A 12,317-nucleotide genomic window follows, 5' to 3' on the forward strand; every position below is an offset into this window, starting at 1 on the left:
TTGTACTAAGCTATCAATATTTTACTCAAAAACACACATTATTAGTTTCCTTGTAGCAGCAAACCTAGGTACTCGTTAAACCTAATGTTATTAAAATATATTTAACTGAAAATCAATTCAGACAAATGGAAATTCGCTTAGTCGGCAGGTTTGCTGCGGCGGGGGTATTTTGTGTTCTCTTCCCGTTGCAAAGCACGGGTACAACAGCTAGTTAAGAATAAGTAAAATGTTGTAGTTTGCTTTTTATGGATACATTTTGAACACATTGTGAAAAATTGGTTTATTTCATCCTTAGCTATTATCATTTTGCAAAAAAAAAAACACTCTACATTACCTTTCCCGTGTCAGAGAACCTAAGTCCTCGTTAAACGTAATGGTCTAAATAGAGAAAACATTTGACATTGACAGGTTTGAAAAAATATTTATAGTCCTCGCCACCCTAACTTGAGCACAGACTACCATAACTCAGAATGCCAACCGCATGTTAAAAAGCGTTAAGTACTTTGAGAGAGCTTTGCCTATCAGTTTGTAGGCAGCGCCACCAGCGTTGCAATGCACTCAGTATAGCAACACGCTGGTGGCGCTGCCTATGAATTGACAGGCAAAGCTCTCTCAAAGTACTTAACGCTTTTTAACATGCGGTTGGCATTCTTTGTTATAGTAGTATGTTTTTTGTGACTTGAGGCAGCCCAAGGCTGCACGCTATATATCTAGTGTGGCCTTGGGCTGCCTCAAGTTAGGGTGGTGAGGACTATAAGTAATAATCCAATGTTAATGAAAATTTGCTTGATTTGCTGCGGTGGGGTATTTTACTATTATAAAACACATTCTAACTAAAAGATTTGATTTATAATTTTCTGTCTTGTACATTATTACTTTTGACTATTCAATTAACAAGTACCCCTACCGCAGCAAACCTGCAGAATAAGCGAACTTCCATTTGCCCAATTTGATATTCCATTAAATCTATTTCAATAACATTAGGTTTAACGAGTACTCAGGTTTGCTGCCTACAGGTAGGGTAATGAAGTGTGTTTTATAGTAAAACATTAATAGCTTAGTACAAATTAATAGCTTAAAATAAATAGATTTACCAAGTTTTATCAAAGTATATGCATAAACAAGCAACAGTTCACTTATTCTACATAAGAATAACATGGGCATTTTCAATTTACAATTTTCTCCGTAACCAATAACCAAAAACACTTCAATATATTAAACTATTTGATTTCTTAGATTGGTCTAGAGATAAATTAGGAAATTTTATGTTTTGAGGGTCAAAAAGAGAAATGACCAATTTTTACCCAATAAATCCCCACCATAAAACCCCCGTGCCAATGGTTCGATCATGCTGGTTTGTAGGTTTACATTTGTAACAAATTTCATTGAAATCAAAACATTTTTGTTCGATTTATTGTGCTAATGGACAATATATATATATATATATATATATATATATATATATATATACATATATGTATGAATTTGAGCGAATGGTGTTTTTCAGAAAAAGTAAATCAGTTCCCATCGGTAACAGCTTATTCCCGGGATATTCGCTAAAACAAAGTCATTGACATTAAAACATGTAAAACAATTTAAATTTGTCAGGAAAATGGGTTACAATACCATTACAAATAATAAGGTTGATATTCAGATCTTTCCTTGATTTTTACAAATATAATAAAACCAGTTATGTGCTATTACTTACTTACTTACTTACTGCTGGGGCGCTACAAATCGCAGTCGATTCTTTGCCTCATAGATCAGCCTCTTCCACGCTTCTCTGTCCGCTGCCATCTCCACTGTCCCTCCACACTGACTCACATCTCTCTTAACTCGGTCATACCATCTCATTTTTGGTCTATGTGCTATTAGAGACTGAAAATATTGGGAGGATAATATCTAATAGTCAATGATAATATCCAAAGTTTATTACATAACCATGGTAACAATATGTGTTTTAGTATTTGTCATTATATACATAGTCTACATTTACAATAATGTTGTAATGCTCAGTGGAAGTCCAAGCCTTGCTAGAACAACCATCTCCTTCCGCAACCTTATGATTTCCCAGTAGGTATCATGAACTGTAAAAAAAAACTTTGGTTATGCTATGGAACTTGTTAAAAGAAAAACAAATAGGCCTAGCATTTTATGTAGTTATGACTAAAAGTTTTACTGAACCTACCCTGCACTTACCCTGCAGCACCAATACCCTATGCTAGTTTGCCCGTCAGCCCCAGTACCCTATGCTTCACTACCCTGCAGCCTCTGTACCCTAAGCTACCGTACCCTGCAGCCCCTGTACCCTTCGCTACTGTACCCTGCAGCCCCAGTACCCTATGCTTCACTACCCTGCAACCCCAGTACCCTATACTACAGTAGCATAGGGTGCTGGGGCTATACTGCTACTGCTACTACTACTGCTACTACTACTACTACTCCTGCTGCTGCTGCTGCTGCTGCTGCTGCTGCTGCTGCTGCTGCTGCTGCTGCTGCTGCTGCTGCTGCTGCTGCTGCTGCTGCTGCTGCTGCTGCTGCTGCTGCTGCTGCTGCTGCTGCTGCTGCTGCTGCTGCTGCTGCTGCTGCTGCTGCTGCTGCTGCTGCTGCTGCTGCTACTGCTACTGCTACTACTACTGGTACTACTGCTACTACTACTACTACTACTACTACTACTACTACTGCTACTACTGCTACTACTACTACTACTACTACTACTGCTACTACTGCTACTACTACTACTACTACTACTACTACTACTACTACTACTACTACTGCTACTACTGCTACTACTGCTACTACTACTACTACTACTACTACTACTACTACTACTACTACCCTATAGCCCCTGTACTCCATGCTACCGAACCCTGCAGCCCCAGTACCCTATGCTACTGTGCGCTGCAGCCTCAGTACCCTACGCTACTGTACCCTCCAGCCCCAGTACCCTACGCTACTGTGCCTTCAGCCCCTGTATTCATGCTTAACTACCCTGTAGCCTCAGTACTCGTTACTTTACCCTGCAGCCCCAGTACCCTATACTTCACTATTACATTCCCAGTACTGCTCTACGCTACTTTGCCCTGCAGCCCCAGTACCCTATACTTCACTATTACATTCCCAGTACCCTATGCTACTGTACCCTGAAGCTTGTACCCTATGCTACCTTACTCTGCATTTCCAGGACCCTATGCTACCGTATTGTCCATATTCTTCACTTCACTACAGCCTCAGTACCCTATGCTACTGTACCCTGCAGCCCTTGTACCCTATGCTTCACCACCCTACAGCCCCAGGACGCTATGTATTGTACCCTATGCTTATGTATTGTACCCTATGCTACCGTACCTTGTAGCCCCTGTAACCTATGCTTCACTACCTTGTAGCCCCTGTAACCTATGCTTCGCTACAGTATCCTGCAGCCCTAGTACCCTATGCTACATTACCCTGCATCCCCAGGAACTTATGCTACCGTACCCATCAGCCCCTGTACCCTATGCTTCACTACCCTACATCCCCAGTACCCAATGCTTCACTACCCTGCTGCCCCAGTACCCTATGTTACCTTACCCTGCATCCCCAGAACTCTATGCTACCGTACTGTACCCTATGCTATCATACCCTGCTACATCCTCAGTACCCTATGCTATCATACCCTGCTACATCCTCAGTACCCTATGCTATCATACCCTGCTACATCCTCAGTACCCTATGCTATCATACCCTGCATTTCCAGTACCCTATGCTACCGTATTGTCCATATTCTTCACTACACTACAGCCTTAGTACCCTATGCTACTGTACCCTGCAGCCCCCGTACCCTATGCTTCACTACCCTGCAGCCGTTGTACCCTATGCTTCACCACCCTAGAGCCCCAGGACGCTACGTATTGTACCCTATGCTTCACTACCCTAGAGCCCCTGTACCCTATGCTACCGTACCCTGCAGCCCCAGTACCCTATCCCCAGTACCCTATGCTACCGTACCCTGCAGGCCCAGTTCCCTATGCTTCACTACCTTGTAGCCCCTGTAACCTATGCTTCACTACCCTAGACGCTTCACTACCCTGCAGCCCCTGTACCCTATGCTACCTTATCCTGCAGCCCCTGTACCTTTTGCTTCACTACCCTAAATCCTATCCTACAGCCCCTGTACCCTTTGCTTCACTACCCTAAATCCCCAGTACCCTATGCTACATTACCCAGCCCCTGAACCCTATGCTTCACTACCCTACATCCCCAGTACCCAATGCTTTACTACCCTGCAGCCCCTGTACCCTATGCTGCCTTATCCTGCAGCCCCTGTACCCTTTGCTTCACTAACCTAAATCCCCAGTACCCTATGCTACCGTACCTTTCAGCCCCATTACCCTATGCTACCTTACCCTGCATCCCCAGGACCCTATGCTACCGTTCCCTGCAGACCCTGTACCCTATGCTTCACTACCCTACATCCCCAGTATCCTATGCTACTGTACCCTACAGCCCCTGTACCCTATGCTTCACTACCCTTCAGCTACTGTACCCTGCAGTCCCTGTACCCTATGCTTTACTACCCTGCAGCTACTGTACCCTGCAGTCCCTGTACCCTATGCTACCGTACCCTGCAGTTCCAGTACCATATGCTTCACTACCCTGCAGCCCCTGCAACCTATGCTTCACTACCCTAGAGCCCCAGTACCCTATGCTTCACTACCCTACAGCCCCTGTATCCAATGCTACCGAACTGTACCCTATGCTATCGTACCCTGCAGCTCCAGTTCTCTATACTTCACTACCTTGTAGCCCCTGTAACCTATGCTTCACTACCTTGTAGCCCTTTTAACCTATGCTTCACTACGCTAGAGCCCCTGTACCCTATGCTACCGTATCCTGCAGCCCCAGTACCCAATGCTACCTTACCATGCATCCCCATGACCCTATGCTACCGTACCCAGCAGCCCCTGTATCCTATGCTTCACTACCCTATGCTACCGTACCCTGCAGCCCCTGTACCCTAGGCTTCACTACTCTTCCCTCCTGTACCCTATGCTTCACTACCCTACAGCCCCTGTATCCAATGCTACCGTATTGTACCCTATGCTACCAAACCCTGCAGCTCCAGTACCCTATACTTCACTACCCTACAGCCCCTGTACCCTATGCTTCACTACCCTTCAGCTACTGTACCCTGCAGTCCCTGTACCCTATGCTTTACTACCCTGCAGCTACTGTACCCTGCAGTCCCTGTACCCTATGCTACCGTACCCTGCAGCCCCAGTACCCTATGCTACCGTACCCTGCAGCCCCAGTACCCTATGCTACCGTACCCTGCAGCCCCAGTTCCCTATGCTTCACTACCCTGCAGCTACTGTACCCTGCAGTCCCAGTACCTTATGCTACCGTACCCTTCAGTCCCTGTACCCTATGCTTCACTACCCTGCAGCCCCTGCAACCTATGCTTCACTACCCTAGAGCCCCAGTACCCTATGCTTCACTACCCTACAGCCCCTGTATCCAATGCTACCGTATTGTACCCTATGCTACCGTACCCTGCAGCTCCAGTACCCTATACTTCACTACCTTGTAGCCCCTGTAACCTATGCTTCACTACCTTGTAGCCCCTTTAACCTATGCTTCACTACGCTAGAGCCCCTGTACCCTATGCTACCGTATCCTGCAGCCCCAGTACCCAATGCTACCTTACCATGCATCCCCATGACCCTATGCTACCGTACCCAGCAGCCCCTGTATCCTATGCTTCACTACCCTAGTACCCTATTCTACCGTACCCTGCAGCCCCTGTACCCTAGGCTTCACTACTCTTCCCTCCTGTACCCTATGCTTCACTACCCTTGAGCCCCAGTACCCTATGCTTAACTACCCTACAGCCCCACTACCCTATGCTTAACTACCCTACAGTCCCAGTACCCTATGCTTTACTACCCTACAGCCCCTGTACCCAATGCTACCTTACCATGCATCCCCATGACCCTATGCTACCGTACCCAGCAGCCCCTGTATCCTATGCTTCACTACCCTATGCTACCGTACCCTGCAGCCCCTGTACCCTAGGCATTACTACTCCCCCCCCCTGTACCCTATGCTTCACTACCCTAGAGCCCCAGTACCCTATGCTTAACTACCCTACAGCCCCAGTACCCTATGCTTTACTACCCTACAGCCCCTGTACCCTATGCTACCGTACCATGCAGCCCCTCTATGCTTCACTACTTTAACTACTTATCTACTTTAACCTGCAGCCCCAGTACCCTTCAGCCCCAGTATGCTACCATATCCTGCAGCTTGCACCCTATCCTTTATTTCCCTACAGCCCCTGTACCCTATGCTTTACTACCCTACAGCCCCAATGCTTCATTACCACTACAGCCCCTGTACCCTATGCTACTGTACCCTGCAGCCCCAGTACCCTATGCTTTGCTACTGTATATATTTTTTTATTACACATTAGCAGACGTGCACTAGATTCGACTATACTTGTGTTCCAGGTGTGGTTGTGCAGTGCCCTACCATGCTGCCCTAAGCTAACCTTCTCAGTTCAGTACCTCCCTTATCATTGTCTTAACCAGCCTTAGTAACCTACGCTGCCCTACAATATCCTACCCTGCACACCAGTATCCTAAGATTATATGATTTACCTCCCTGCTCTAGTACCCTACGCTACCCCGCTAGATACGGTGCAGGGTCTAATGGGGCTTTAAATTACCCTACCCTGTAGCCCCTACACCCAGCATAAAATAACAAATAAAAATATAACATACCAACCAGCAGCTCTTGCACTCCATCTTCCCTACCATAAACCTACACTGCCCTACCGATAGCCACTTTACTAAACTATTACCCTACTCCAACTGTAAAGCCAGCCCCAGCTATAAGCCTTCTTACTGTCCCACCAGTAGCCCTTGTACCCAGCACTGTCCTCCCAGTAGCCCTACACCCTGAACTGCACTAACTCCTAGCCTCCGAACACAACGCTACCCCTTTATAAGCTCCGTTACCCTACACTACCATGCAAGTAGACCTGCACTAGACCCTACCATGCAAGTAGACCTGCACTCAACCCTACCATGCAAGCCTGCACTCAATCCTACCATGCAAGTAGACCTGCACTCAACACTACCATGCAAGTAGACCTGCACTCAACACTGCCCTGCCAGTAGCCCTGCACCAAACACAGTCCTACCAGTAGCTCTGCACCGTACACTCCTCCCATTGGAGTGCTCCCTATACTACTCTGCCAGTAATCCTGCACCTAATACTGCCCTACCAGTAGCCCTTCACTCTACACTACCCTGCCAGTAGTGCTACACCCAACACTACCCTGCACTCGACACTACCCTACCAGTAGCCCTGCACCCAACACAGTCCTACCAGTAGCCCTTCACCGTGCACAACACTGCCCTGCCAGTAGCCGTGCACCCCAACCTAGCCTGACAGAGGCCCTGCACTCCAAACTTACCTGCCAGTAGTCGTGCACCCCCTATGCTACCCTACCCTGTAACTATACTACCTCTGTACACTATGCTCCCCTATCCAGTAAACTCTGTACCCTATGCTACCCTACCCCATAAATTCTTTACCCTATGCTACCCTACCTCATAACCGCAGTACACTATGATACCCATAAAGTCTGTACACTATGCTACCCTACCTCGTAACCGCTGTACCCTATGATACCCATAAAGTCTGTACACTATGCTACCCTACCTCATAACCGCTGTACCCTATGATACCCATAAAGTCTGTACACTATGCTACCCTACCTCGTAACCGCTGTACCCTATGATACCCATAAACTCTGTACACCATGCTACCCTATCCAGTAAACTCTGTACCCTATGTTACCCTACCCCATAAATTCTTTACCCTATGCTACCCTACCTCATAACCGCTGTACCCTATGATACCCATAAACTCTGTACCCTATGCTACCCTACCTCATAACCGCTGTTCCCTATGATACCCATAAACTCTGTACCCTATGCTACCCTACCTTGTAACCGCTGTACCCTATGCTACCTTAACCCATAAACTCTGTACCCTATCCTACCTTACCCAAAATCTCTGTACCATGTGCTTCCCTTACCTCATAACGTACGCATACCCTACCCTACTCTACCCCGTAGACTCTGTACCCTCCAAACCATATTAACACACATTAATTAATGACTGTGATTATAAGGGCCACTCACATGATCTTAGGAGTCTTGAGCATTGTAAATCCTCCATTCTGGTGGAGAAAGACATCCTCTAAGAAGTAGTAACAAAGTCCTACAATCCAGATGTTGTCCAGCAGAACTGAGAATCCCAGCAGCATTCGGGGTAGGCAAAAGCTACCCTGGAGAAACCCTGGACATACATCACAGCTGTAGTTGTACAATACACGCTGAATTGCACTACATATCATGCCTACTTAGCTAACTGTTAAATACCTCCTGTACTGTTTCAGGCTATGGACGATGACACCTCTTTTTCCTTGGCTTCCGTAGATGCTATTCCGGTTACCAGGAAAATGTTACAGAACCACACCAATGGGGAGCGAGTGAGAGAAATGGTGTCTGCTCTCTGGTCGGAGCTCTGTGAGACACTGAAAGGGAAACTTGGACAAACATCGGAGCAGTTGGATTACTTAACAACATCCAGGATTCACCCAACTGAGAACTTCATGATTTGTCATCTCCATATATGATCCTACAACTTATACACCCAACTTATATAATTACTTATATGATGAGTGCTTATATGATTTACTTTTAATTGTCTTGCAACCGTGTGGTCACACTAAATTATCAATTGTATAACACTGGTGTAAATAAAATATGATATTAACCTAAACAGTTTTTCTGACTAAACCTAATCGTGGATGAGGTTATTTTAAGTTAAATACAGGAGAGTTAGTTTAAATTTGCCAGTAAGGTAGTATTGTACACACTTGACTTAAAAGGCTATGTCACAGCTGACTGCTGATTTTGGCGGGATTCGCTTCGGCTAAAACTTAGGGTGCAGGGCTTAAATAATACTGCTCTAAGGAATATTATGTATACTGATACACCCTGTAGTCTAAAAAAAAAAAAAAAAATTGATAGGCCTACATAAAATTAATTTTTAAAATTCCATTTGCTTTAAGTTTCCGAAAACAGTAAAATCCAACTCATTATTTAGGTAAATATCCTACTCACATCTCATAACTATGCTGAAAAGAAAAGATTAAAGAGGTGTAATTTTTCAGCATTTCTATGCTACCTGTATCCTGTATCATGCTACTCTATCCAATAGCCACTGGACCCTACACTGCTCTACCCAGTTACCACTTTATCCCACATGAGTGAGTCAATTACAGTTTACATTCAGTCCAAAAATAGTCTTAGACTGATTATGAAATACATTCATTTTAACTTCAACACACATTAATAATAATAGTGCTAATAGAATAAAAGTGCTACTCACAAGATCAGGGAAGTCTTATCCTCCGTTGTGGTGGGGAGTGGTAGCAAAGCCGTACAATCCTGGACAACTTACTCTCCATGAGGTCCAGCAGAACTGAGAATCCCAGCCACACCCAGGGCAGTTACGGAGCCTGGACATACAAAAATCACAGCTAGAGTTGCACAATACACGCTGAATGGCTCTACATATCAACCCTACTCAGCTCTCAGTTAAATATTCTAATATCTATACTGATACTTTGAAGTTTTCAAGATTATATCCTAGAGAGTTAATTGTTGAAATAGTAGGAACTCGGAAGTTATCTTATGGTTGTGTGGCTGACTATACACACTGCAAAAAAGATTGCAAACTTTTAACTTTTGTCTGCAGCTTGCCTTCCAATTTTTGTGTTTGTTTATGATAAACCGATCTCACAGTGCATAGAAACCATGTTGAGCAGTTGCACAATGCATTGAGAAACTTAGTCCTTCATACTTTAGGAATACTCGCTATGTCATAGTGCCCAAAAACTGGAGCTTGACACAAGATTTAATTAATGCAATGTCAAATAAAAACAGACTATTTATCTGTACCCCAGTTTTCAAGGAATATTGTGTAGGTACTGATGCACTCCATAAAGTCTGAGAAAATACAAATTTTACTCTTGACATGTAAAATAATACACCTAATACAATTACTACAATTAATTACCTAATACAAGTTTTTTAAAATTGTAAAATCTAACATTTTTGTCTGCCAACTTCTCAGAATCATGCTGAAAAGATGAGAAAAGCGTAATTTTGCACCATTTTATATGCTCTCTCTACGAATGTTTGAGAGGTAGTGATACAAATAATTTTATTTAAACATTTAATACCGGTAATAATCATGTGTCGCTTACTAATGTTTGTGTAAAGCCCATGTAGGCCTATAGTTTGTCAATTGGTACAAATATCATAATGGTTTTTTTTGGGTGGTCATGGTGATACACCTTAGTTTAAAAATATCTACTACACAAACACAGTTAAATTTATTTTAAACATAACTCGTAACAGTTACTAAAAAAAGAGGATGTATTCAGGCCCGTTTTTGACCCTATCAGCGCCCTAGGCACAACTAATAGTAGCGCCCCTTTGCAATTTATATAACAGGGTGTCCACCGACCGAGAAATTCGGGAATCAAAGCGGGAGTTTTTGAACCGGGAATTATGTGTGAATTTTGTATTTCTACCTAGAGTATTCAATTTACCGTGATTGCGCATGACAACAGTGACGTTTACGTGACCGCGGTAGACGATAATATGTCTACACACGGCCGCAATGGATGATAAGAATTTTTCACGATCGCAGAACACAATGATGATATCTACGGAGCCGCGAGGGATGATCAGAATATTGCCACGATCACGGAATAGGATGATAATGTCCACACGTCCACGGGAAACAGTAAGAAATTTGCCGCGATTGCGGAAGACGAAGACGATCTCTACACTACTGCGGGACATCAACATTTTGCAGCAAATGCGGGAGTCGATTACCATGTATTCATGACCGCGGGACACGATTGTGATGTCTGCATAGGACCGCGGGAGATTCAATAATGATTTCTACACGACCGCAAGGGATGATCACAATTATGCCGCGATCGCTCAAGACGATGGTAATGTCCACATGACCGCGGGAAAAGAACAGAATTTTGCCTGATTCGCGGAAGACGATTAACTCCATATGTCCGCCGGAGATGATTACCATTTTGCCGCTATCGCGGTAGGCGATTACTATGCCCAAACGACAGCGGGGGATATAATTATGTGTTCACGGCTGCGAGGGGTGATTATTGCAATAGCGCAAGACGATCATAATGGCCACACGATCGCAGGAAAAGTAGAATTTTGCCTCATTCGCGGTAGAGGATGTTAATTTCCTCACGACCGCGAGATATGTTCATATATTATGGCCTCGATCGTGGAAGACGATAATTATGTCTAAACGACCCAACCGCGGAAAATAGTTAGAAACTTGCCACAAACGTGGGAGACGATTACGATGTCTACACGGCCGTGAGATGTTATCGGAAGTTTACCGCGATCGCATGCAAATATAGGCCTATAACCTAATTTTTTTCATTTTCCAAATTTTTGGCGCCCCCCAATAAAGCCAATTGCCTCGCGCCCTAGGCACGTGCCTACCGTGCCTATTCGGTAAATCGGCCCTGGATGTATTATAGAACATCTTCAATGCTAGACTCTTAATCCTTTTGACTCTCCAGTCATTGGCCGTTTTGCAACCGTTACACATTACAGCTAAAACAAATTACATTTTTTTTTTACGTTTTTATTAGCTCGCTTTCTTGTCTGTTCCGTACAAATTTTGCAATCAATTTTAAACTAACTTCCCAATGAGCTACAGACTTGATACTTGAAACATAGCTCACAAATGGATAACAATGCAATATTATATCATTTTATTTTCATACTAGCTGTGTACCCGTTCTACGCACGGGGATCTTATAATATTCAGTTGAAACCTTCTTATATAACGAACAGCAGTTGGTTTGCATATTTTAAGATATGCTGGCCAAACTATTATACATAGCTTCATTTTATGTTGTTTTTTGTTGTTCCGGATCGGTATGACAATCAATAAAAGGTTAAATTACCTCTGTGTCTGCCGGTCGATCCTATAACGGTAGGCTTACTTTTATTTTTACTATCTGATCTCGTTTGCATGGCTCAATCACGTCCTGGTTGAAGTTCGTTCGCTACGCTCACTCACCTGTATGTTGGAGCTCGTTCGCTGCGCTCACTTTCCTTCAGGTTAGCTCGTTCGCTACGCTCACTTGCCTTCAGGTTAGCTCGTTCGCTACGCTCACTCGCCTCCAGGTTGCAAAT

General features: G+C 44.3%; 2 protein-coding genes across 4 annotated transcripts in view; one reads left to right on the forward strand and one right to left on the reverse strand.

Moving 5' to 3' along the window:
• LOC128984815 (uncharacterized) overlaps positions 1-8,825 on the forward strand; it is a 55,824-nt gene extending 46,999 nt beyond the window's left edge. Inside the window, exon 4 of the mRNA XM_054404184.1 lies at positions 8,450-8,825. Within this exon, the coding sequence (XP_054260159.1) occupies positions 8,450-8,463 (14 nt within the window). The 3' untranslated portion in view covers positions 8,464-8,825. The remainder of the gene's footprint in view (positions 1-8,449) is intronic.
• LOC128983925 (myotubularin-related protein 13-like) overlaps positions 1,950-12,317 on the reverse strand; it is a 29,844-nt gene continuing 19,476 nt past the window's right edge. For all 3 annotated transcript variants that reach the window (XM_054403202.1, XM_054403204.1, XM_054403203.1), the window contains 3 exons: positions 9,448-9,577; positions 8,193-8,349; positions 1,950-2,087 (listed from right to left, as the gene is read on the reverse strand). The gene's annotated coding sequence lies outside the window, so the exon portion shown is untranslated. The remainder of the gene's footprint in view (positions 2,088-8,192; positions 8,350-9,447; positions 9,578-12,317) is intronic.

This window comes from Macrosteles quadrilineatus, unplaced genomic scaffold (assembly GCF_028750875.1).
Source record: "Macrosteles quadrilineatus isolate MER2022 unplaced genomic scaffold, UCM_ALF_1.0 Scaffold_2__2_contigs__length_208266976, whole genome shotgun sequence".
Lineage (NCBI taxonomy): Eukaryota > Metazoa > Arthropoda > Insecta > Hemiptera > Cicadellidae > Macrosteles > Macrosteles quadrilineatus.